The following is a 24,356-nucleotide window of genomic DNA, read 5'->3' as shown; positions in this document are numbered from 1 at the left end:
CTCTCTCCCTCAACTCTGCCTCTCCACAAATCTTCCTCTTACACACAGGCATGGAGTTAAGGTTGAGAGCGCAAGTTCACAGCTGTCAAATACAATTTTGCCGCAAACCAAAATAGCCCTGCAGGGGCCCATGGGAAAGACCTGCCTGCCCCCTATGCCCTTCGCTTAGGGGTGGCTGTCTACTAAATCCAGGACCATGAAGGCATATGGCGTAGGGAATGGCTTCTAGGTGAAACAAACCTGGTTTAAATTGTGGTTCTGCCTCTTACTCTCTGTTCAATATGACGAAGTTGATGTCAATTCTTTGAGGCTATTTGCCAGATAGAAAATAATCATGGGAACTAAATGAGGTCGGTTAGGGGCTAGAGCCTGGTCTGGGTCCTCCATCCCCTTCCAACATGTTTTCCCCAGTGGATTTGTCATCTGATGATTCAGTCCCCATCTTATTACTTTTTATGTCTATGGGCAGGAAGCCCTGCAACCCTAAATATAATAACTAAGTCCTTCTTCTCATCCAAAGAAAGAGTTAGGAAGCCAAACTTGGGAAAGGATTTTGCATAGCTTTGAGGGGTGACGTTCTGAAGGGCAAGACAGCTGCTAGAGATGGAGCAAGTTGGATCTCCTTGTAGATCCAAGCAGTTATGTTACTTGAATTTGCAGTATTTTAAGTCTCTAGGTGACCAGATGCTCCCATATTCAAAGGCTTCCAGAAGTGACCAAATTTTTGCCAACAGAAAGCAGCCTAAGGGTGGAGGGGGTGGGGCCATCCAGGAATAATGGAGAATCTGGCACCATCAGAGTTTGGCTACTGGAATTGAAACAGTTCAGCCTGTCCCCTGGGGACCTACAGAAGACATGCCTCCTTTAGAAGACTTCTGCCTTCTTGCCAGCCCTTCAGTCTTTTTCTCTTTGCCACCTCACTCTTTCTCCTTTTAGCTAGTCTATGTTCTTACATGTCTATACTGGGAATTTTCTTAAAAACACCAGCTCTTTGTACATGTGTGTGTGTGTGTGTGTTTGGAAGCGGTCATGCTGCCATTGATTTGGCTCAGTTACTTAGACCTAGAGAACCTTAGGTTGCAAGTTTTGTCCCAACCCAGACCAGTTATCTTCTTACTGAGAGTAAACCAAAGTTTCTCAGAACTTCTGACCTTCTGTCCTGGCCAGTTGGTTTGCAAATGTGGTTCGTTCTTCCTCAAGGGAGATCAGGTGGCCCATTACCACTTCTATAAAAACCAACTCTTGAAACATCCCTTCTTCATCAAAAAATAAGGGAACTTGGAGTTTTAACAGAAAGCTAAACCCTTTCATATTTCCTAGATGGTGAGAGCAATAGTGACTTACTTTGTCCCAGAACTCCCCAAACCCTTGTCTGAATTCCCCATTGTATGCTCATGGCCTCTGACACTGGGTACATCTTGTCTACCCATCCACACCTCCCATTTTTTCCCCCCATGCTCCAAATACCTTTGTCTTTTGGGCTTCTGAGCCTTTGCTCTTGGTGTTCCCCTGTCTAGAATTCTCTTTTTCTTCTTACCTGCCCAAATAAACATTTCTTCAAGGACCTGCTTGAGTCTTGCTTGGGTGATGGTCCATTTCTACGTGTCTCTACACTTACTGGATTTTATTATCTGATGTTTTCTAATTGTTTCATGGGCGTGGGTTTTATTTTCTCTGAGAGATCTTAAACTCTTTAGAGATCCTGCTTTAGGTCTTTTCTGTGAGTGTTGCAGTATCTGATTCCATGTGGGGAAATCCTTCATTGAATGGAATTCCTAGGGAATAGGGTGGCTGAACCTGGCTCCCAGTCCTGGTTCCACCACTCTTTGGCTGTGGAAGGTCAGGTTGATGGAGTTTCTGCTCTTTCCCAAGACATGAAATAGATATTCATTCATACATTCATTCTCATCTCCTCAGGGACTAATAGTGGCCTAGCACAAACTAAGAGGAATAAGACAGAACCCCTGTCTTTAAGGAGCTACAGTCTAGTTGGGGAAGTAAGATATAAAAACAAAAAACGACAATACTCCCTGGCTTAAGCAATCCCAGGGGTATCGTAGATGAGAGTTGAGACATTTATCTGTCTAGAAGGTAAACTTTCACAGACTGAGTTGGTTCTCATTCTTGTTTATGTCTCTAGTTTCTAGCCTTGTGTTTGGCACACAGGGGACATTAGATATTTGAGTTTGTTGTATGAAGGAACTGATGAGTGAGCGGACCCAGGGTCAAGCAGCACAGAGAGAAGTATGTAGGTACAACAAGGAAGGGGTTACTTTGTAGCAGATTTAAAAAAAAAAAACTATTTATGTTTTATTTGTTTATGGCTGCACTGAATCTTCATTGCTGCGAGCTGGGTCAACTCTCTAGTTGTAGCGCACGGGCTGCTCATTGTGCTGGCTTCTCTTGTTGCGGAGCACAGACTAGGGGCGCGGGCTCCAGTAGGTGTGGCATTCAAGCTCTAGAGCATGTGTGATTCTGTGGTTGTGGGGCACAGGCTTAGTTGCCCCACTGTATGTGGGGTCTTCCCGGACCAGGGATCAAACCTGTGTCCCTTACATTTTTGGCAGGCAGATTCTTAATCACTGGACCACCAGGGAAGTCATTTAGTAGATTTTTGAAGAAGGACTAGGAGCTAGCTGAGCAGACAAGGGAGAAAGGGCATTCCTGGAAGAGGAAACTTCAAAGGTAGAGACATCATGATGTGAAGCTCTTGCATGGGGTAAGAGAAACCTCGAAACTTGCCTGGTGCAGAACGGCTTGGGAAGGGTCGGGGCAGAGAAGAAAGGTGAGTGTAATTGTTATTCCTGAGCAGGCCACTTGGTGCTGTACACATTTAATCCCAAGCTTGTTCCTGCTCGCCAGCCCCTTCTTCCCAGCCTCCCATACCTGGCCTCTGCACTGCTTCTTGCTCCTGGGATGCAAACCTTTTAATATTCATTGAAGGCATTACTTCTTAAACTTTCATGTGCTCAAGAAACATCTAAAGATCTTGTTTAACATGCAGATTCTGATTCTTTGGGTCTGAGGTGGGACCCATGACTCTGCATTTCTAAGGAGCTCCCAGGTGAGGCTGAGGGTGTTGGTCCAGTAAGGCAGTGGCACCCAGGGGGTCTCTGTAGCCTCAACTAAGAATTCCAAAGGCAGGGGAGGGAGGAGGGAGGAGGGTTCAGGATGGGGAACACAGGTATACCTGTGGCGGATTCATTTTGATATTTGGCAAAACTGATACAATTATGTAAAGTTTAAAAATTAAATAAAATTAAAAAAAAAAAAAGAATTCCACAGGCAAAAGGAAACCACCTTCCTTTGGATTATTTGTAACATTCTTCTGCCAGCAGGATAGAAAATTGAGTGTTGTCTAATCCAGTCTTCAGGGATAAATGGCACTGGGTAGAAATGCTGAAAAGAGGGCCCCATTCCCCAGATAGCCCGTCTTCAATAGTGGTGTCTTCGTTTTGCAGATTATTGATTACCTCTTTGAGTTTCTGCTTCCCAGGCTTTTATTGGCTCCTGGGGCAAGGCATACCTTTTTGAAGCAGATGGGCATCTGGAAGCCCGGTTGAGCTGTGGGGAGGCTCGAGGTCTGCTCTCTTCCCAATTCACCCTGCCAGGGTGCCTCTCCCCTGATCCAATGCCTTCTGACTCTTGGTCCTGGAGAGCTGAATTGGACAAAGGCTATACTAAGTCACAGGCTTGGCTTCTCTTAGCCAAGTTCTGGATAGAGGCAAAGGAACTTCTGGGTCTGTTTCTTAGACGTCCCCCAAATAGAAGCTTTTGGACCCAGTGTGAGACCAAGTGAGCTGGGTAAGCAAGCAGCTTCCCTGGGCCTCACAGGCATGCTCAACAGCGTTAAGAAAAATGAGGAGGCCGGCTACATCAAACCAAAACTCTCCGCCAGACATGTGCCTGCGGCAGCATGGTGCTGCAGACTGGGACCGGGCTGAGGGGCTGGGAGGGAGCTGGGGGGGACCCTGGACCGATGCCGTTGTATCCCTGTGAGCGCACCTGAGAGCCAGGCCAGTGCTGATGGCAGAGGAGGCCTGGGATCTAAGGGTTGTGGCCACCAGGAGACCCTTTTCTCCTAGGCTACCCCATCTCTCCTTCTCTGATTTCTCTTCCTTTGGGCTGTGAGCTCTGTGAATGAGCCAGCTAGAGCCAGACTCTGGTGAAGTGAGAGAGGCACTTTGGCAACAGAGTCTCTGTAAGATCAGGTGTGGATAAGCACCTCTGGTGTGGAGAAGCTCAGAGGTCTTCTCCCCACACCTCTGCCTTCAGCAACTGCCACCCACATTTGACCCACTTCACTCCTCCTCAACCTAGGATGGCTTCAGTGGCCTGGGCTAGATTTCACTGCCTTCTCGATAATGTGGATGATGTCCCATCCCTCTCCAAATTCACTCATTCATTCATCCAGGGTACCGCTGGGCAGCTAGGCAGCACCGGTGTCTGCTCTGAACTCAGCACTGTGCTGGCCTCCCATTTGATTCCTTTGTGCCCTGACTCTTTCTGCATTCTGTTACACACACACACACAGACACACACACACACAGGCATCTTGCTTCATCTATTCTGGTTTTCTCTTCTCTGTGTCTCTAAACAACCCAAGGGAAGTTCTCATGTCTCCTTCCCTTGGTAACAGGTGATATGGATTGCTGGATATATGCAGTGTTTCACACAGACCTCAGCTTGAGTCCTGACTCCAGCCCTGCCCTTAACTATTAATATCATAGGTAACTTAAGTGGGCTCAAGTTAAAGATGGGCTCAATAAAAGACAGAAATGGTATGGACCTAACAGAAGCAGAAGATGTTAAGAAGAGGTGGCAAGAATACACAGAAGAACTGTACAAAAAAGATCTTCACGACCCAGATAATCACGATGGTGTGATCACTGACCTAGAGCCAGACATCCTGGAATGTGAAGTCAAGTGGGCCTTAGGAAGCATCACTATGAACAAAGCTAGTGGAGGTGATGGAATTCCAGTTGAGCTATTTCAAATCCTGAAAGATGATCCTGTGAAAGTGCTGCACTCAATATGCCGACAAATTTGGAAAACTCAGCAGTGGCCACAGGACTGGAAAAGGTCAGTTTTCATTCCAATCCCAAAGAAAGGCAATGCCAAAGAATGCTCAAACTACCACACAATTGCACTCATCTCACACACTAGTAAAGTAATGCTCAAAATTCTCCAAGCCAGGCTTCAGCAATATGTGAACCATGAACTTCCAGATGTTCAAGCTGGTTTTAGAAAAGGCAGAGGACCTGGAGATCAAATTGCCAACATCCACTGGATCATCAAAAAAGCAAGAGAGTTCCAGAAAAACATCTATTTCTGCTTTATCAACTATGCCAAAGCCTTTGACTGTGTGTATCACAAGAAACTGTGGAAAATTCTGAAAGAGATGGGAATACCAGACCACCTGACCTGCCTCTTGAGAAACCTGTATGCAGGTCAGGAAGCGACAGTTAGAACTGGACATGGAACAACAGACTGGTTCCAAATAGGAAAAGGAGTATGTCAAGGCTATATATTGTCACCCTGCTTATTTAACTTATATGCAGAGTACATCATATGAGAAACGCTGGGCTGGAAGAAGCACAATCTGGAATCAAGATTGCTGGGAGAAATACCAATAACCTCAGATATGCAGATGACACCACCCTTAGGGCAGAAAGTGAAGAAGAACTGAAGAGCCTCTTGATAAAAGTGAAAGTGGAGAGTGAAAAAGTTGGCTTAAAGCTCAATATTGAGAAAACGAAGATCATGGCATCCGGTCCCATCACTTCATGGCAAATAGATGGAGAAACAGTGGAAACAGTGGCTGACTTTATTTTTCTGGGCTCCAAAATCACTACAGATGGTGATGGCAGCCATGAAATTAAAAGATGCTTACTCCTTGGAAGGAAAATTATGACCAACCTAGACAGTTTATTAAAAAAGAGAGACATTATTTTGCCAACAAAGGTTTGTCTAGTCAAAGCTATGGTTTTTCCAGTAGTCATGTGTGAATGTGAGAGTTGGACTATAAAGAAAGCTGAGCACTGAAGGATTGATGCTTTTGAACTGTGGCATGGAGAAGACTCTTGAGAGTCCCTTGGACTTCAAGGAGATCCAACCAGTCCATCCTAAAGGAAATCAGTCCTGGGTGTTCATTGGAAGGACTAATGTTGAAGCTGAAACTCCAATATTTTAGCCACCTCATGCAAAGAGGTGACTCATTTGAAAAGACCCTGATGCCAGGAAAGATTGAGGGCAGGAAGAGAAGGGGATGACAGAGGATGAGATGGTTGGATGGCATTACCAACTCAATGGACATGAGTTTGAGCAAACTCCAGGAATTGGTGATGGACAGGGAGGCCTGGCGTGCTGCAGTCCATGGGGTCGCAAAGAGTTGGACATGACTGAGCGACTGAATTGAACTGAACTTGAGTGGGTTAGGCCCTGTTGTCCTCTGTTTCCTCATTGCAATTAACAAAAAGAAAGGGAAAAGGATGAATTGAGAGAGCAGCATTGACACACATACACTACTTATCTCAGGTGGCCTTGGCCCGCAATCGCTTGGAGGGAGGCTTGGGTTCCCAGCCACAGAGCGAGGCCAGGCTGTGGTGGTGAGTGCACCAGATCCTGGCCATTAGACCAGCGGTCAGTGACAAGGGGCCTGGCCCTTTGGCTTTACAGAAAAGAATTTCCACAAAGACAGAAAGTAGGGAAGCAAGTAGTTATTAAGAGGAAGAAAGAGTACAGGATGTGTGCATAGACACAAGTGCAAACTCAGAGGGAAAGTCCTTGAACTGTGCTCCCATGGCAGTTAAAATCACTTACGTGGGGGCATTTCTTCCTGTTTTCCTTTGGCCAGTCATTTTGAGTTGCCTGATCATTTTGAGTTGCCAGTTTATATTTGGTATATCTCAGGATCCTTCCATGTGTGTACAGGCGTTTCTTAGCCAAGATGAATTCTACCGCAAAGGTCTGTGGGTAGAGCATCGATTGACATCAATCCCCCTTTAACCTCCAAGGAGCCTTTCTGTGCACATGTGGTTGGGGAGGTCTCCTGATTTCAAGAATGAGAAATATGTTTTCTAGGCAGGGCCCAGCCTCCTCCCTTAATTGTCCTACTCTTACATTATATTAGGGCTTCCCTAGTGGCTCAGACAATAAAGAATCTGCCTACAATGCAGGAGACCCAGTTTGGATCCCTGGGTTGAGAAGACCCCCTGGAAAAGGGAATGGCTACCCACTCTAGTGTTCTTGCCTGGAGAACTCCATGAACTGAGGAATCTGGCGGGCTACAGTATTATATCATTTTTATTATTGTAATTATTGAACAACAGCATATAATTCACTCATAATTATTCATATATATAATGAATATTATATGAATTCATAATCATATATTATTCATAATTTATGTAATTATTGAACAACAACAATTATTGTTGTTGTGTTAGTCACTCAGTTATGTCTAGCTCTTTGCACCGCCATGGACTGTAGGCCACCAGACTCTCTGTCCATGGGATTGTGCAGGTGAGAGTACTGGAGCGGGTAGCCATTCCCTTCTCCAGGGGATCTTCTCGACCCAGGGATCGAACCTGGGTCTCCTGCATCGCAGGCAGATTCTTTACTGTCTGAGCCACCAGGGAATCATATTATTAATACTTACATATATATTATATTATTATTCCGCAGGGAATGACTCTCCAATTGCTTTACCCTGGGGGGTGGGCATTATCTCCTGTTTCACGACCCTGTGTGAACTAGACAGCTAGTGGGAAGCTGCTGTGTAACACGGGGAGCTGAGCTCTGTGATGGCCTAGAGGGCTGGGATGGGGGAGGCGGGAGGGAGGCTCAAGAGGGAGAGGATGCTTGTGTACTGATCCATGTTGTTGTAGGGCAGAAACTAGCCCAACATTGTGAAGAAACTATACTCCAATTAAAAAATAAACTTAAAAAAGAAGAAAGCACTTCTTCCAGGCTTATATCGAGGTAGAGACTTGTTCAGACTTGGTACAGAGTTAATGCTCTCAGATGCAAGTGGCTCCCTCTTGGCTCTTCAGTGGCCCGTCACAAGGGCATGTAGTGGCTGCATGAGAGTCTGTGTTCTCCTCAAATGTCTCCTTGGAAGAGTGGGTACTGCACCGCAAGTTCTCTTATGATTTTAGCTTTTTTTCTTCTTCTTTTTTTCAAAGGAGGTATTTTCCAACATACACAACAGAAGAGTGGACATATAGTAAACCTTTGCATCCATCACTACTTTCAACAGTCAACAACTACCACGTCTCCTGTGTCACCGGCCTCCCCCCATAATTTTTTTTCTTGAAATATTTTAAAGCAAATTTCATCCATCCTATCATTTCAACTATAAACATTCCAGTGCGTATAACAGAAAAAACGTTAAAGAACATAACTACAATTTTTTTTATTACACCCCCGAAATGAAGTATTCTTCATTAATCTAACACCCAGTCCATATTTGTTCTCTCCCCAGTGATCTCAACAATGTCTTTTTACTATTGATTTGATTGAATCAGGATTCCCCAAAAGTTCACATTACATTTGATTATAAGGTCTCCTAGACATTTTCACACCAATCTGCTGTTCTGTTTTCAGTGGAAATGCTAGAAAAATGAGGAAGTTCTTACTTCCTGAAAATCTCCCAGCCTACTTCCTGAACCCATTCCAAGTAAACAAAAATTATCATCTCCTTTTTTGGGTGTTTTTAAATGACAAAAAAGAATTCACCCCCAAAAAAGGATTCAGCTGCTTTGAGATAAATGGGTTCCTCAAACAACTTTCAAACCCCAACAATCATCCCAGTGAAGAAGAAAAGCAGTCCATACTTCAGTGCTGCTGTTGGAGGGACTTTTTTCTTTGCAGAAAGACTTTTTTATGCCCTCCCACCTGCTTTTCAAAATCCACTAACCACAAAATTTACTCCATCCACTTTTTTCTCTCTCCCTTCCACACTCCCTCTCTCTTTTTTAGCAGCAACATACAAGCCGGCCATATTAGAGAGATGGAAATAAAGGTTCCTTAATGTTGTATGTGTCTTTGAAGTACATCCGTGCATTTTTTTTTTTAGCACCTAACCATTCCTCCCTCGTAGCCCTCGGCCCCTCTCAAATCGCCCTCTCCCCTCTCCCACCCGACTAACATCTCAGTCTGAAAATGCACAGAAATGCCTGGCTACCTCGCCCTGCCTTCAGTCTCACGGGGCTCAGTCTCTTTTTCTCTTTGGGTAAGTTAGACTGCACATCTGCATGCTCCTGAGGGGTCCAGAAGTGCAGCTGCAACAGGAGGAGGATGGGGGCCGGGGGCAGGAAAGAAGACATTGCTTGTGGTTCCCTTGGTGTCCTTGGGGAGAGAGGTGCTGGGACTGGGGGACTGCATAATGCAGTCTGGGGACTGCCTAATGCTGGGGTGATCTGGTCACAGAAACGCTGGGTCAGGGGATCTGAGAATTCCCCGGAGGTGTCAAGAGAAGTGATTTTTCTGTGGATTTCCCTGAAATGGACCTATGTGGGGGTGGGGGCAGAGGGTAGGTTGATCTGCAGAGCCTCTTCATGATTTTTGCTTTCAGCTGCTACAGATGGTCTGGGACTTAATGTCTGTGAATCTTCAGAATCTGGCAGATTTAGTGTATTGAAAAGAGTATTCGGTGGTGGAGTAGGGGGCAGAAAGTTGAGTCTGGGTCTGGCTTCCTGGAAATCTGTACCACTGATCTGTTGCTGTGTGTGGGGGCGTAGGTGGGAAGCAGGCTTGAGGAATGATTTCTGCATTGGGATGAGAACTGCTGAAGCAGGCACTGATGAAGAAGCTCTCTGGCTTGGGCCAGATGGAGTGGAGGAGGGGTCAGGTGAAGGGATCAGGAGAAAAAAAAAAGCAACTCATGGACTGAGGGTGGTTGTGGCCCTTTAGATCATGTCTCTAAACTGCCCAGCACTGCCCCCACCACCCCGCTTGCAGACTGTCAAGAGATCCAAATGCTAATTTCATACCTGACCACTCATGGACTTCCTGGTGGGTAGGTGGGTGAAGGAGTTACTTGCAAGCCTGCTTTCAAGGTAGTTTCACTCTTGCTCTTAAACTTATTCATTGCTGGCGTAGCAATTGAGGATCCAGTCCAAGGGCGGTCAGTGGGAATATTCCCTATCACAAAGTCTCTCTCTCACTCCCACTCTTTAACCCTCTTTCTCTCTCCTTATCTGGCATGCTGTGCTGGCTATTGGTGGCGCTAGTGGTAAAGAACCTGCCTGCCAACGCAGGAGACATAAGAGACGTGAGTTCAATCCCTGGGTGGGGAAGATCCCCTGGAGGAGGGCATGGCAACCCACTCCAGTATTCTTGCCTGGAGAATCCCATGGACAGAGGAAGCTGGCAGGCTACAGTCCATGGGGTCACAAAGAGTTGGACATGACTGAAGTGACTTAGCATACATGCTGGCTATTGGGCTGGAGTGCTAAACAGAGAGAGCACAGGGCCCCTGGCAGCCTGCACGATGAGGCAAATGAGCTTTGCTGGATTATTGGGTGTATTAACAGAGTGTTACAGAAGCTAAGGTGGTAGAAAGAGCATGAGCCTTGGATTCCATCTGGTTTTAAAGCCACCTTTGTCATTTACTTCATACTATTGCCAAGTTGCGATTCATGGGGTCGCAAAGAGTCGGACACGACTGAGCGACTGAACTGGACTGATTGCCAAGTTACTCACCTCTTTCCTGGGTGAACTGAAGAGTATCTACTGCCTGGGGTGTTTTGAGTCTGGCACACAGCAGATGCTCAATGATAGTTAACATTTATGAATGCTTTTCACATGCCTGTGCACTGCAATTGTTTAGTCCTGAGGCAATTGGTAATCATGTGGGGTAGATATGCTGTGATTCTCATGTTATAGATAAGGAAACAGGCACAGAGAAGTAACTTGCCCAATAGGGTCCCAGGAATAGTTTAAAGGGAGTTGAGATTTGAACCCTTGGTTGTCTGACTTCAGCCCATTCTTAACCACTGAACTCTACTGCCCCCAATGTTTAAGAAATGGTATTTCTATGCTAAAAATGGGCTCTGTTAGCTCAGCTGGTAAAGAATCAGCCTGCAACGCACTAGATCCTGGTTTGATCCCTGGGTCAGGAAGATCCCGTGGAGAAGGGATAGGCTATCCACTCCAGTATTCTTGGGCTACCCTGGTAGCGCAGACAGTAAAGAATCCACCTGCGGGAGACCTGAGTTCGATCCATGGGTTGGGAATATCCCCCTGGAGGAGGAAATAGCAACCTACTCCAAAATTCTCGCCTGGAAAATCCAATGGACAGAGAAGCCTGGTGGGCTACAGTCTGTGGGGTTGCAAAGAGTCAGACACAACTGAGCGACTAAGCACAGCACATGCTAACAATTTGGATTAAAGAATCTTAAGTACGGGCAAAAAAAGGGGAGCTGGGTGAGTGACCAGTGTATAAGGAGATGGGGAAGCAGGACAGGCGATCTCTTCCAGGAGTTAGAGAGAGCTTCCTGTGGGAGGGAGAGCCTTCCCTAAATAAAGAAAGGGAGGGTATTTGGGGGTCCTGAACCAGGGTGTGGCTCAGGGGAAGGTGGAGTCTGGGGTGAAGAAGTCAGGGTGTGGAGGCTGTGATGTGGTGGTGGGAGGAAAGCTTCTGCAAACCTGGATGGGGGGAGGATGCAAGAGTGGGGACCTTGAACTTGGACTTGGTTGGTGCTGTGATGAGGCATGCTCTGGCACTCCAAGGCCAAGGAGTCAGGTGGACAAGGCAACTTTGACGGCTGTAGCAGCAACAGTCCCTGAGATGGCGGGACGCCACAGGTGAGAAGGGTGGGGCCACGACAGGGGCTGGGCTTGTGAGGATGACTGTAGAGCGGACACAGGGCAGGGGACAGTGGGTCAACCTGCTGTATACACGGCAGAAGCACGTGAGACTAGCTCTCAGTTGGAAGCAATCCAATTGACTGATCTTTCCTAGAGTTTTTCTCAAGAGCCTCGGCTCCGTAGTCACTGGACTGGTTACCAGAGTCTGGATTATGTTGTTGGTATTGTTTAGTCACTAAATCGTGTCTGACTCTTTTGTGGACACTGTAGCCCACCAGTCTCCTCTGTCCATGAGATCTTCCCAGGCAAGAATACTGGAGTGGGGTGGCATTTTCTTCTCCAGTGGATGTTCCTGACCCAGGGATCAAACCTGTGCTTGGCAGGTGGATTCTTCACCATTGAGCCACCCAGGAAGCCCCTGGGTCATATTAGGTGAGGCCTAGAAAGTGGAGTCTGGTCCTCACTCAAGCCCACTGTGCATGAACACACGGGGGAAGAGGCCTTCCCTTCCCCCTACAGACTGTTACTGAGCGTCCCCTGTGTGTCGTTCACTGTTCTAGGTCCAGGGATGCCAAGATGGGTAAGAATCAGCTCCCCAGAGTCTCCCGAGGGATTTGGGAACATAAATAACAATGCCACATCACACGTGCTATAAAACAACAGCAATGGTGATAACGCTGCTGCTGCTGCTGCTAAGTCGCTTCAGTCGTGTCCGACTCTGTGCGACCCCATAGACGGCAGCCCACCAGGCTCCCCATCCCTGGGATTCTCCAGGCAAGAACACTGGAGTGGGTTGCCATTTCCTTCTCCAATGCATGAAAGTGAAAAGTGAAAGTGAAGTCTCTCAGTCGTGTCCGACCCTCAGCGACCCCATGGACTGCAGCCTACCAGGCTCCTCTGTCCATGGGATTTTCCAGGCAAGAGTACTGGAGTGGGGTGCCTTTGCCTTCTCCGAATGGTGATAATAACAGCAGCTAACCTTTGGTGAGGCTGACCACGTACCAGGCACTGCCATGAGCTTTATGTTTTAGTATGTAATCCTCACAACAACCCTAGGAGGTAGGGCCTATTGTTGTCTCCCGTTTTACAGATGAGGAAGCTGAGGTGTTGGGAGGTGAACCATCTTGCCTGAGATCAGAGCAGGGTATGAGAGCACTGGTCTTGGCCATGATACTGCTCTGCCTATGGGTCTGGAAGGCTGGGGAGAAGGTTCAGGCGCTGGGGAAGTGATGCCTTGTTAGCTGGGGTCTGCAGGATAAGCAGGAGGGCTCAGGTGCAGCAGGGTGAATGAGCGTCCCAACCTGGAGCAAAAACTCATGCAAAGGCATGGAGGAGTGGAGGAAGGCGGTGTTTTCAGAAAAGTAAGAACTCTGGAGAAGGGAATGGCAACCCACTCCAATATTCTTGCCTGGAGCACCCCATGGACAGAGGAGCCCAGGAGGCTACAGTCCATGGGGTCGCAAGAATTGGATGTAACTTAGCGACTAAACCACCACAAGAACTCTGGAGTCACTGGAGTGGAGGAAGTATGGAGGGTTGGGAGCTGGAAATGAGGTTGGGATGCTGGTTGGCCCCAGATGGTAAAGGGCTTGGAAGCCCAGGAGCCTGGACGAGATCCTGAAAGTACCAGGGAGCCTGTGGTGGTTGGGAGTGAGGGGTGATGAGGACAAGGGCTTTCATGGCTGCATGGGGGTGGCCTGGCCTGGGAGGGGAGCCCTGAGGTGATAGGTCTAAATAGTGAGGCAGCCCAGGAGATAGACTGCACGTCACACTCACCTGGGAGTCAGGGGCGGCAGGAGGCCATGTGCTCCAGAAGGGTGGGAGGCAATTTCTCTGCTTAGACAAACTTTTTTTTTTTTTTTAACCAAGAAAAAATTAGTCTACCTCATAGACTGGAAGGAGGCATGAGGAGAATTAACTCCTAGTCTCTGTAGGAAAGTGTTTGACGGTAATGAGCAAATGTTCATGATCTCTGCAGGATGGGCCATTGTATGACATGGGGCCCACGATGCCCAGATGAGCTTAGGAGAAAATGAGGGGGCCTGGGCCCTGGTAATGTCAAAAGCCACATCCTGACTGTACCGCTGTTGATCATATCCCTTCTGTGAGCTGGAATTCAGGAGACCCAGGCTCTAGACCTGGTCCAGGAAGACCGTGGGCTCCCCTTGTACGGGGCACGTGTGCTAAGTCGCTTCAGTCATGTCAGACTCTTTGTGATCCTATAGCCCACCAGGCTCCTCTGTCCATGGGGTTCTCCAGGCAAGAATACTGGAATGGGTTGCCATGCCCTCCTCCAGGGGTCTTCCCAACCCAGGGATCAAACCCACATCTCTTACATCTCCTGCATTGGCAGGCAGGTTCTTTACCACTAGTACCACCTGGGAAGCCCCCTCTTGTATGGAAGTTCATTTTAAATAAGACCATTCCCCTCTGGCCAGCCTGGGGGCTGACAGTTATGGCGCAGGACCTGCTTTGCAGACAGCAGGAGGCCTGGTCTCTGGGACCCCTTGGAACAAAACCCACACCCTCACGCAGTCTCCACCCCTCAACCCTCTCTGTCTGGAGCCTAGAAGCCTGGGTTCCAATGTAGCTTTGTCACTTACTAGCTGTGAACTTGGGCTATTTATTTACTTCTTTGTGCTCCATTTCTTCACCTGGAAAGTGGGGGTGGTCATAGGGCAATATCTGTAGGGTGCTTAAACAGAGCCTGGTACATGGTAAAGGCCTTGTTATTATGAAGTCCTTTTGTGGCCTTAGCTGTGGATTCCGCTACTTTCCTGAAGCAGCAGAGTTCATCAGGAGCCAAGAAGTTTGCTCAGAGTTCTGCCTGTGTTGCCTGATGACTTACTCATCTTTAAGGACCGCCTGGATTGGTGAAAGGACATCAAGACTTTGCCCTGAGCTGGGATCCTGGGAGGCCTCAGGTGGAAGTAGGCGCTGGACAGGGAGTCAGGGACCATGACTCCGGCCCCGGCTTGTCCCTATCCGCGGTGTGTCTTCCTCAGGCCTCCCTTTCCTCGTTGGTAAGATGATGGAGCTGGATCTGTGGATACAATTCCCGAGTTTCCCTCTCTGCAGTTGGGAATTGACGATTGACCTCTCTGGCCGCTAGAGGGCACACGCGTCCGCCTGGTGCCTCCTGCCGGACGTGCGGTAGGGATGCAGGAGGCATCCGCATTGCATCTCTGTGTCTGCCTCCCTCCTGCGGGCCAGAAAAGGCCCCTCGCTTCCCAGAGTCCCGACCTCCCCGAAGGGTGCTAGCTTCTTCAAGATGGAGGGGTTTCCTGGTAGGGTTCAAGTTCTGTGTGTGGAGTGATGTCGTGGGCTGGGGCGGGACAGAGGCAGGGATGGGTTACGCAGATTCACCCGACCTACTTCCTGATGTCACTTGGAGGCTCCTTTTGCTCAGGAGCCCTGGGAAAGGGCAGACCCTTCCCAGGGAAGGTGCTGGAGAAGCAGGGTGTTCCTGGGATATGAGGTAAGCTCAGGACAAGGCCCTGCCAGGCTCTTTCCCTGCAGATTCCTCTGCCTCTGCAGAGCGGGGGTGGAGATGGCATTTTCCGCACACCTCCTCCTAGCCTGGCGTATCTATGCTCGGCGCTTTCATAACGGCTGTGAGTGGGGAGGTAGGAACTGGGCTTTGTTCTTCTGGGCCGGCAGCTCAGCCTCCCCAGTTCATATTCCCCTGACATGCACGTCAGGACACCTAGCAGCCTGTCCTTGCAGGTGGGGCCACCTGTCTGCCCCCGCTGTCTATGGTTAGGTCCTGATCTCTGGGGCCAGCATCAGGATGTTTCTGAACATCCTCTGTTCTTAAGTGCTGCCTGCTGGGCCCTGGCCACTCATCCCGAGGAATGAGCTGAGCGGAAGGACTTTGCTATCCCTGCTTCCAGGCTGCAGTGCCTGGGGTGGGGCCTCTGCAGCTTGGCACAAAAAACAACTTCTGCAGAAGGAGCGCCCTGTGCCAGATCCCAGGGAGTTCCAAGGGGCTGTCCTGAGGGGCCAGGCTCCAAGGTGCCTCTGCCAGGAGAGTGCCCCAGAAGCTCTTCCTTCTGGGGCAGAGCTTGAGGAGAATTTAGGCTACCTTTTGCTTTATTTTATTTTTGGGCCCATGCTGTGCAGCTTGCGGGATCTTAAGTTCCCCAACCAGGGGTTGAACCCCAGCCACTGCAGTGAAGTGCAGGCCTAAGCGCTGGACAGCCAGGGAATTCCTCTACCCTTTGGTTTATATGTTTTGTCTTATTTAATTGTTATAATAACCCCAGCAGGTAGATATCATCGGTGCATTTTACACAGGGGGTGCCTGAGCCTCAGAAGGTGGAAGAACCTGCCCACGTTCTCCCAGCTGACAGAAGGCAGAGCTAGGATTGAACTGTGTCTAATGGGAACTCCGTGCCTCCTAGCTGCTCCCTGGGCACCCTCTAGCGGCTTCCTATCTCAGAAGAATGGCAGCCTGGTCCCTGCCTAAGTCTGAGACCTCAGCTGTCTCCAACTGCCCCTTTGATCACCTCCTGGGTTGTGCCCCAGACACGTGATGCTCATTCAACCACTGGAACTTTCCTCTGGATGTTCTGCTGCCCCGGCTTCCTTCAAAATTTGAAAACTTCTCCCTCCCTCACTTTAGTGGGGCCCACCTACAGGGCACCCCTTGGGGAAGCCTTCCCTGACTTTTGATGTCAAACAGCACCCTGCACCTTATATTGTTTACAGCCCTTGCCCTGTATCACTAAAGTTACATTATTATCTTTTCCCTGTTAACATCTGCCCCCCTCCCTAGAATACAAACTCAGTTATAGCATCTCTGCCTATATCACAGCAATAACTCTGGGGCCTAGACTGAGTGTCTGGGTGGGGGGGGGGGGGGGCGCCGGGGCGGGCAGAGAAGGTGATTTAGAAATGTTTGGTAAATATTTGGTAAATGGATGAATGAATGATTGATACTTAGTATTACTATTTCTCCTCTGTGTTGTTGTTCAGCCACTCAGTCCTGTCTGACTCTTTGTGACCCCATGGACTGCAGCATGCCAGGCTTCCCTGTCCTTCACTATCTCTCAGAGTTTGCTCAAAGTCATGTCCATTGAATCGATGATGTCAGCCAACTATCTCATCCTCTGTCACCTTCTTCTCCTCCTGCCCTCAATCTTTCCCAGCATCAGGGTCTTTTCCAATGAGTCAGCTCTTTGCACCACGTGGCCAAAGGATTGAAGCTTCAGCTTCAGCATCAGTCCTTTCAATGAATATTCAGGGTTGATTTCCTTCAGGATTGACTGGTTTGCTGGGCTTGCTGTCCAAAGGACTGTCAAGAATCTTCTCCAGCACCACAGTTCAAAAGCATCAGTTCTTTGGCACTTAGCTTTCTTTATGGTCCAATTCTCACCTCCCTACATGACTATGGAAATTTTGACTGTATGGACTTTTGTGAGTAAAGTGATGTCTCTGCTTTTTAATATGCTGTCTAGGTTTGTCATAGCTTTTCTTTCAAGGAGCAAGCTTTTTTTTAATTTCATGGCTGCAGTCACTGTCCACAGTAATTTTGGAGCCCAAGAAAATATAATCTGCCACTGTTTTCATTTTTTCCCCATATTGTTTCCATGAAGTGATGGGATCATATGCCATGATCTGAGTTTTCTGAATGTTGAGTTTTAAGCCAGCTTTTTCCAGTCTCCTCTTTCACCTTCATCAAGAGGCTCTTTAGTTCTTTTTCACTTTCTGCCATAAGTGTGGTGTCATCTGCATATCTGAAGTTGTTAATATTTCTCATGGCAGTCTTGATTCCAGCTTGTGATTCATCCAGCCTGGCATTTTGCAGTCCAGGCCTGATGTCTCCTAAAGGGACTCCTGTCCTTGTAGACCCATCGGTTGATCCCTTCGAATTGTGCTTGTTCTTCTGGGGTATTGCTTCCCTCCTGTTGTTCATCTGCCATCCCCACCAGGACCCTGGGGAAGAGGAGAGAGCTGGGCTGGGCTGAATGCACAAGCTTTCCTCTGCTCTGGGGTGTGCGGGTCTGCATCTGTCCTCCCGGCTGCCTGCCCCCGAGACACCGCAGCTGCAGCTGGAAGGGCATGGGCTCTGTTGAGATGGTTGGAAGCGGTGGCAAGAAGGGGAAAGCTAGGCCAGCATAATGCAGCGCCTTGTCCAAGGTCTTCAGCCACCAGGTGGCCATGACAGTCCTGTGGAGTCATGACAGTCAGGTGGAGGGAGGCCTTGAGGCCATCTGTCTGTCCCTGGCTTGACAGATGCTTTCTCTTCACCCCAGCCTTGTTCTGTCCCCCACTTCTCTCCAAGGCCACATGAGGCACCCCTTAGGAGTTTTGCCCTCCCCTCCACCCCTTCCCCCGACAAATTGCAGCCACAAGGGACTCAGCCAGCTGCCCGAGCTCTGCTCCACTCCCCATCAGGCGCACCTGTCCCCTCCCCGGCAGCGTCAGCCAGAATCCTCACTGGGTGTGACTTTGTCCACAGTGCCACCAGGAAGGAGCATGGAAGTCACAGTACCTAACACCCTCAACGTCCTCAATGGCTCTGATGCCCGCCTGTCCTGCACCTTCAACTCCTGCTACACCGTGAACCACAAACAGTTCTCCCTGAACTGGACTTACCAGGAGTGTAACAACTGCTCCGAGGAGATGGTGAGCCCTGGGATGGTGGCAGGGGATGGGGGAGGAGGCAGGAGCCCCACAGCATGAAGCCCCCTTTCCCACCACCTGTCCCTGCCTTGGACCAGGACTGCAGCATACCCTGGTGGGCTGTCTGCTCCCCAGGGCCTCAGCAGAGGTGTGTTGTCACACCTGGGTGGCCCTGGGAGGGCGGCAGAGATCTGGAGGTGACTGCCTCCCTTCCAGGTAAAGGCGGGGGAGGGAGGAGGGGGGTCCTGCTGTCCTTGCAGCTCCTCGCTCATCCAGCCCCCCCCCACCCCATCCTGTCCTTCGCCCCCACTCAGTTCCTCCAGTTCCGCATGAAGATCATTAACCTGAAGCTGGAGCGGTTCCGAGACCGCGTGGAGTTCTCAGGGAACCCCAGCAAGTATGACGTGTCAGTCACCCTGAAAAAAGTGCAGCTGGAGGATGAGGGCACCTACAACTGCTACATCATGAATCCGCCTGACCGCCACCGCGGCCACGGCAAGATCTATCTGCAGGTCCTCATGGAAGGTGAGAGGCTGCTGGGGGGCCCTGCCCATTCCCAGCCCGCTACTCTCCAGCAGGGATAGTGGGCGCCTTGGGAGAAGCCGTGCCCTCCTGAGGGGTGGGAGCCACAGCGTGTGCTGGGTGGAAGGCATCTGTTTTACTCCTTCCAGTCCTTGAGGACTGTGTCTCCTAGAGTCCTGATGATGCTATCCATCATGATCATGACCTTAAGAATCTTGAGAACAGCTTTCATTTATTGGACACTTACTATGTCTCAGTTATAGGTACAGGTAAACTCTCTATATGCATTATCTCATTTCATCTTCATACAGCCCTTTCTCATCCCCATTTTACAGATGAGAAAACCAAGGCTTTGTGAGGTACCTAAGGTCACACAATAAATAGTACAGCAACTTCCCTGGTGGTCCAGTGGTCAAGACTCTGCATCCAGAGGGCTTAGGTTTGGTCCCTGGTCAGGAAACTAGATCACACATGCTGTAACTAAGACTTCGAGTGCTGCCACTAAAGATCCCACACGCCACAACTAAGGATCCTACATGCAGCAATTGAGATTCGGTGCAAATGAATAATTAATTAAAAAAGAGAACTTAAAAAAATAGTGCAATCAGACATTGGTATATTTAAAATGGATAAGCAGTGAGGATCTACTGTAGAGCCTTTGGAACTCTGTTCCATGTTATGTGGTAGCCTGGAAGGGAGGGGAGTTTCAGGGAGAACAGACACTTGTACATGTGTGGCTGAGTCCCTTCGATGTTCACTTGAAACTGTACAACACTGTTTATCGGCTATGCCCCAATATAGAATAAAAGGTTTATAAAACAAATTGGCAAATTTGTTAGCGTTGCCAAAATGTTAATAATTGGTGAAACTGTGAAGAGTATATGGGAGTGCGGCAGCTTTTCTATATTTTACTTTTTAAAAATTAAAAAAAATTTTGAGAGAAGTTTTTAATAAAAGAAATGTTACTAAAGAAGTGTGGGAAAAAAAAAAAAAAAAAGGAAAAATAGTACAATTGGGACTCAGATTGGGTCCATTGGCCTCAAAGCCCATCCTCTTGGATATGGTATTGGAACACTCACCCCTGGCGATTTCAGGTGCCCTGGGATTATGGGGTGGGCCGGGCGCTGAGAGGCTGGGTTGGATTTTGGCTATGACTAGCTTTCCCGCACGGAGAAGGCAATAGCACCCCACTCCAGTACTCTTGCCTGGCAAATCCCATGGACGGAGGAGCCTGGTGGGCTGCAGTCCATGGGGTCGCTAGGAGTCGGACACGACTGAGTGACTTCACTTTCACTTTTCACTTTCATGCATTGGAGAAGGCAATGGCAGCCCACTCCAGTGTTCTTGCCTGGAGAATCCCAGGGACTGGGGAGCCTGGTGGGCTGCCATCTATGGGGTCGCTCCGAATCGGATACGACTGAAGCGACTTAGCAGCAGCTGCTGCAGCTTTACAGCAGGAGAGTGAAGGCAGGACCACCCCGCGCGCGCTGCAGGGAGCAGGTGCCAGCGGGCGGGACTCCCTTTTCCAGCCCTATTGCTCAGCGGGTCTGTCTCCTTTCCTTCTCCAGAGCCCCCCGAGCGGGATTCCACAGTGGCCGTGATCGTGGGCGCCTCCGTCGGAGGCTTTCTGGCTGTGGTCATCTTGGTGCTGATGGTGGTGAAGTGCGTGAGGAGGAAAAAAGAGCAGAAACTGAGCACGGATGACCTGAAGACTGAGGAGGAGGGCAAGACCGACGGAGAGGGCAACGCGGACGACGGCGCCAAGTAACGGCGGCGGCCCTGCGGCCCCGCCCCCGTGCGCTGCCCCTCCCTCCCCCACCCCGCCCCGCCTGCCCTCTCTAGGTGTGCTTCTCTCGAGCCAGGACCCCGGGGCCGCCTGGGGCCTCCTCCTGAGCCCCTCCCTTCCTGTCCCCTGCACCAAGAGTGACCCACCTCTCTTTGATTTGAGAAACCTGCTGGGTGTCTGGGATGTGTGGGCCCTGGGTGGGGGGTGGGGGGGTGGTGGAGAAGCGGGGTGAAAACTGCCAGCCCCTGAGAGGAGGCAGGAGGCCTGCGGGAGGGGCGCGGAGAGAGAGGAGGGGACCAGCTGTCCAGCCTGCCCAGGGCGTGGGCTGATCTGGTGGTGGCTTCAGAGGGGGCCTGAAGGTGGGACAGGGCTCTGGGGCTGCCCCTTCAAGGCGCGGGGCGCATGGCCCGGCTCCCAGCCCCGGGCGGCCTCGTCATGGGGGTGGTGACAGCTTCCTGTAACTTGGAGGCTTGTTGAAGGGACACCTGTGCGTTTCCTGGGTGTGGAAGGAAGGGGAGCCGGGGCTGGAGGCAGCCAGAGACAAGCCTTGACCCCGGGATCTCTACTCCTCGCCCTTCCCCACCTCGTCTGCTTCCACAGATGCCCCTGGGTCTCCACTGGCTGCCAAGCCTTTGGGACTTCTGGAGAGAGAAAAGTACCAAAGGCCTGCTGAGCGAGGCCATGGGGCAGGGGTCGGGTCTGTCTGGCTGGTGGTCCGTTTTCACCACAGTTACCCACTAACAGGAGATGAAGTTCAGAGTTAGCAGAGAGAGAGACAAGGGGCTGGGGGCTCTGTTGTAGAATGGAGTTTACGGTCAACTGCCTTCTCGCCCAGGGTGGCGGCTCTCACTGGCCCAGGAGCCGCCTCAGGTGTGGAGATGAGGAGGGAGGGGGTGGGAGCCACACTGGAAGAGCTGGTGCGCAGAGTGGAGGGCTTCACTGGGACTTCTGCTCAAACTTTCCCGAGCTCAGCAGGGTTCCATCCAGCTTTTGGCCGGGAGGGAAGCCTCTGAGACCGTGTGGCCATGTCACATCTGGAGCCATGTTACACCCTCCCCTGCCTGGACGACTCTCTCTGTGGAGAGCAGAGTAGCATTTGTGGGGAGCCAACTTTCACTGCCATTTTACTCACACGGAGAGGGAATTGCTTAAACCTCAGGAGAGGGAGAGAGACAGAGAGAAACTGCCTTGGAAGGCCCTCGGAGATCAACTAACCTCGTCACCCATACTACAGACCAGGAGACTGAGGGTCACATTCACAGAAACCAAGGGGCCTGCTTTTCCTTGGGTTTCTTATTTTCCAGTTTGAATCAACAGAGCTACAGTTTGTGGAAGAGATGGGGAGAGGGAGTCGGGCTCCTCCAGCCCCACTCACCTCTTGGGAGCCTGGGATGGGGTGATGGCAGTGGGAGGGCAGAGCTGCCGGAATGCCCCACCCTGCCCCAAGCAGACCCTCTGCAGCACTTCCCAATCTTTCTCGGAGCTCAAGCCCTGCCCAGGCTCAGGGAGTCAGTGCCCAGAACCCGAGAATGGGAGTCTGGGGAAATGGGGTGGAGACAGGACTCCAGCAGCCTCTGGGACCATTCTCTGCCTCTGCCCAGCAGAGGGGAGAGAGCAATAGCATATGGACGATTCACTTTAATTCACTTCAACTCACCATCCATTTATTGAGCATCTCCTATGTGCCAGGCACTGGGCCAGGTGCTGGGGATGTACACAAAGCCATAACAGAGCTGGGAACTGCTAGGTCAGCACTATGGGGAACCAAGATGATTTTTTTTTTTTGGTGCATCTAATTCCACCTCTGCAGCTACTGCTTCCAGGGCTGGAGTAGGAGAAGAAGGAAGAGATTCCAGAATCTGGGCCCTGGGAAGGGAAGAAAGGAAGGAAAAAGGGAAGATACAATAGGGAAGAGGGTGAGAGGCCAGGCAGAGTGCACACAGAGTTGGGGATGGGCCACAGCCTGAGAGCTCCTAGGTGGGATGAGTCCGGCTCATCTGGAAATTCTAAGTCATCAGTACCTAACTGCCAATCAACACACTGCCAATGGGGGGTGGGCTAAGCCCCCAGGATACCTGGGGTGGGTGGACATTGCCCATCCTTGAAGCCAGCCAGCTGAGAGGAGAGAGGTGGGTGGTGGGCACCTTGATCTCCAGCTGAGATCAAGGGTGGTTGTAGATACACGTCTGCCCCTTGCAGATTTCGCTTTTTTGGGCAACTTCTTAAGTGCTCTCCTCTTCCAGGATGAGGAAGGATCTGCAGATGCTGGAAGCTCTTCTTTTTCATAACATATAGGGGAATTATTTGCAAGATTCCCTAGGTTTATTCTAAGAAATTCTACTCTCTATAAAAGAAGCCTGAGACTTTCGGGTTCCTTCCTTTCTCTGCCCTGACCTGGAGGGTCCTAGGGAGAGCAATGCCTCTCCAAGGGGCCTCAGATGCCTGAGCCGATGGGGAGGGACCAGGAACCACCTTTGTCCCAGGGGCCCATCTTCATATGCTCTTTCTTCCCAAGCCTCTTAAGAATCTCTTCCAGAGGCCTCATGGAGCTACCTCCCCCAAGGCGATGAGGTTGGGAACAAAATGGGGCTTCTGCGAGTAGAGGTGGGAGACCGGTGAGATGTCCCCTCGGCACCCTGCTTTCTAGCGTGGACCTCCTCCTGCACCATGGGGCTCAAGCCCTGCTTCCAGCTGCACATTCCCATCACTGCACTCTGCTGGTTTTCTCAACTGCTCCTGCCTCACCTGCTCTCTTGGAACCCCCTATCTGTCTCTTTCTCCTAATTAAGGGTCCCTGTAAAGAGAGGTGGGCTGGCCAACCCATGGAGTTTAGCTTATGAAGAACAAAGCACACTTTTTCAGGACTGAAATGCCTTGAGGTGCCTTGGAACTGGCTTTGGAAATAGCTATCTGCCCCCTGGCTCTGGGCTAATCACAGTTTATTCTCGATTTATAAAAAGGAGAAGCTGGATCCGTATTTCTCCTTGTGAATCTCCTTGGTGAGGCCGGGCTGGTAAGTATTTGCAAGGTCAGGTTAAGCAGATGGACAAATGAAAATACTGGCTAGGTCCAAAAAAGATAGTCCCAGCCACAGGAATGGCTTGATGTAATTGGAACGGGTGATGATCAAGAGATTTTTCTTCCTATCTGCGTCTTAAGGATAGACAGCCTGTGTCTTTTGCTGTGCCTCTTGCTGATGTTGTCCTTTATTGAAGCTTGCCGATGCGTTTGTACATAGTCTATATATAGGTAGAGATATATTATATATACAAATATAGGACATCTCACTACATCCACCCCAAAAGTTACACTGGGTGGGGGGGAAACAATCATTTCTCAATATTTTGAGTTGATTCATCAAAGGCAAATTATGGAATATTCTCATGGCTGTTTGTGCACTTGGAGGGGAAAACACAGCTACTCATGCATTTTCTAGGACTGATGTGCTATGTGGTGATGGAAGAGGTAGTGGGGAGAGAAACTCAAGTGGTCCTCTGTGACCCAACCGCTGTGAGGCGTCTGCTTTCGGTAGCAGACTGAGTTTCTCCCGCGGTGTATCTCCTTGCTTGGATGTATTGGCTGCAATAAACTGACGGTCTCCCCTGAA

At 49.9% G+C, this 24,356-nt stretch overlaps 1 protein-coding gene across 2 annotated transcripts; it reads left to right on the top strand.

The window, feature by feature from the left end:
* Window positions 1-8,966: 8,966 nt before the first annotated feature.
* Window positions 8,967-24,356, top strand: SCN2B (sodium voltage-gated channel beta subunit 2). 2 transcript variants are annotated; one of them, XM_019975703.2, is made up of 4 exons: window positions 8,967-9,235; window positions 18,278-18,444; window positions 18,756-18,966; window positions 20,532-24,356. In XM_019975703.2, exons 1-4 carry the CDS (start codon window positions 9,166-9,168, stop codon window positions 20,729-20,731), a joined length of 648 nt encoding a protein of 215 aa, XP_019831262.1. In that variant the 5' UTR covers window positions 8,967-9,165; the 3' UTR covers window positions 20,732-24,356. The 2 variants fall into 2 exon arrangements, with proteins under 2 accessions (XP_019831262.1, XP_070659596.1); XM_070803495.1 differs by lacking the exon at window positions 8,967-9,235 and adding an exon at window positions 15,071-15,101.

The sequence above is a fragment of the Bos indicus genome, chromosome 15 (assembly GCF_029378745.1).
Source record: "Bos indicus isolate NIAB-ARS_2022 breed Sahiwal x Tharparkar chromosome 15, NIAB-ARS_B.indTharparkar_mat_pri_1.0, whole genome shotgun sequence".
Classification (NCBI taxonomy): domain Eukaryota; kingdom Metazoa; phylum Chordata; class Mammalia; order Artiodactyla; family Bovidae; genus Bos; species Bos indicus.
This window is presented reverse-complemented; position numbering and strand designations above follow the sequence as displayed.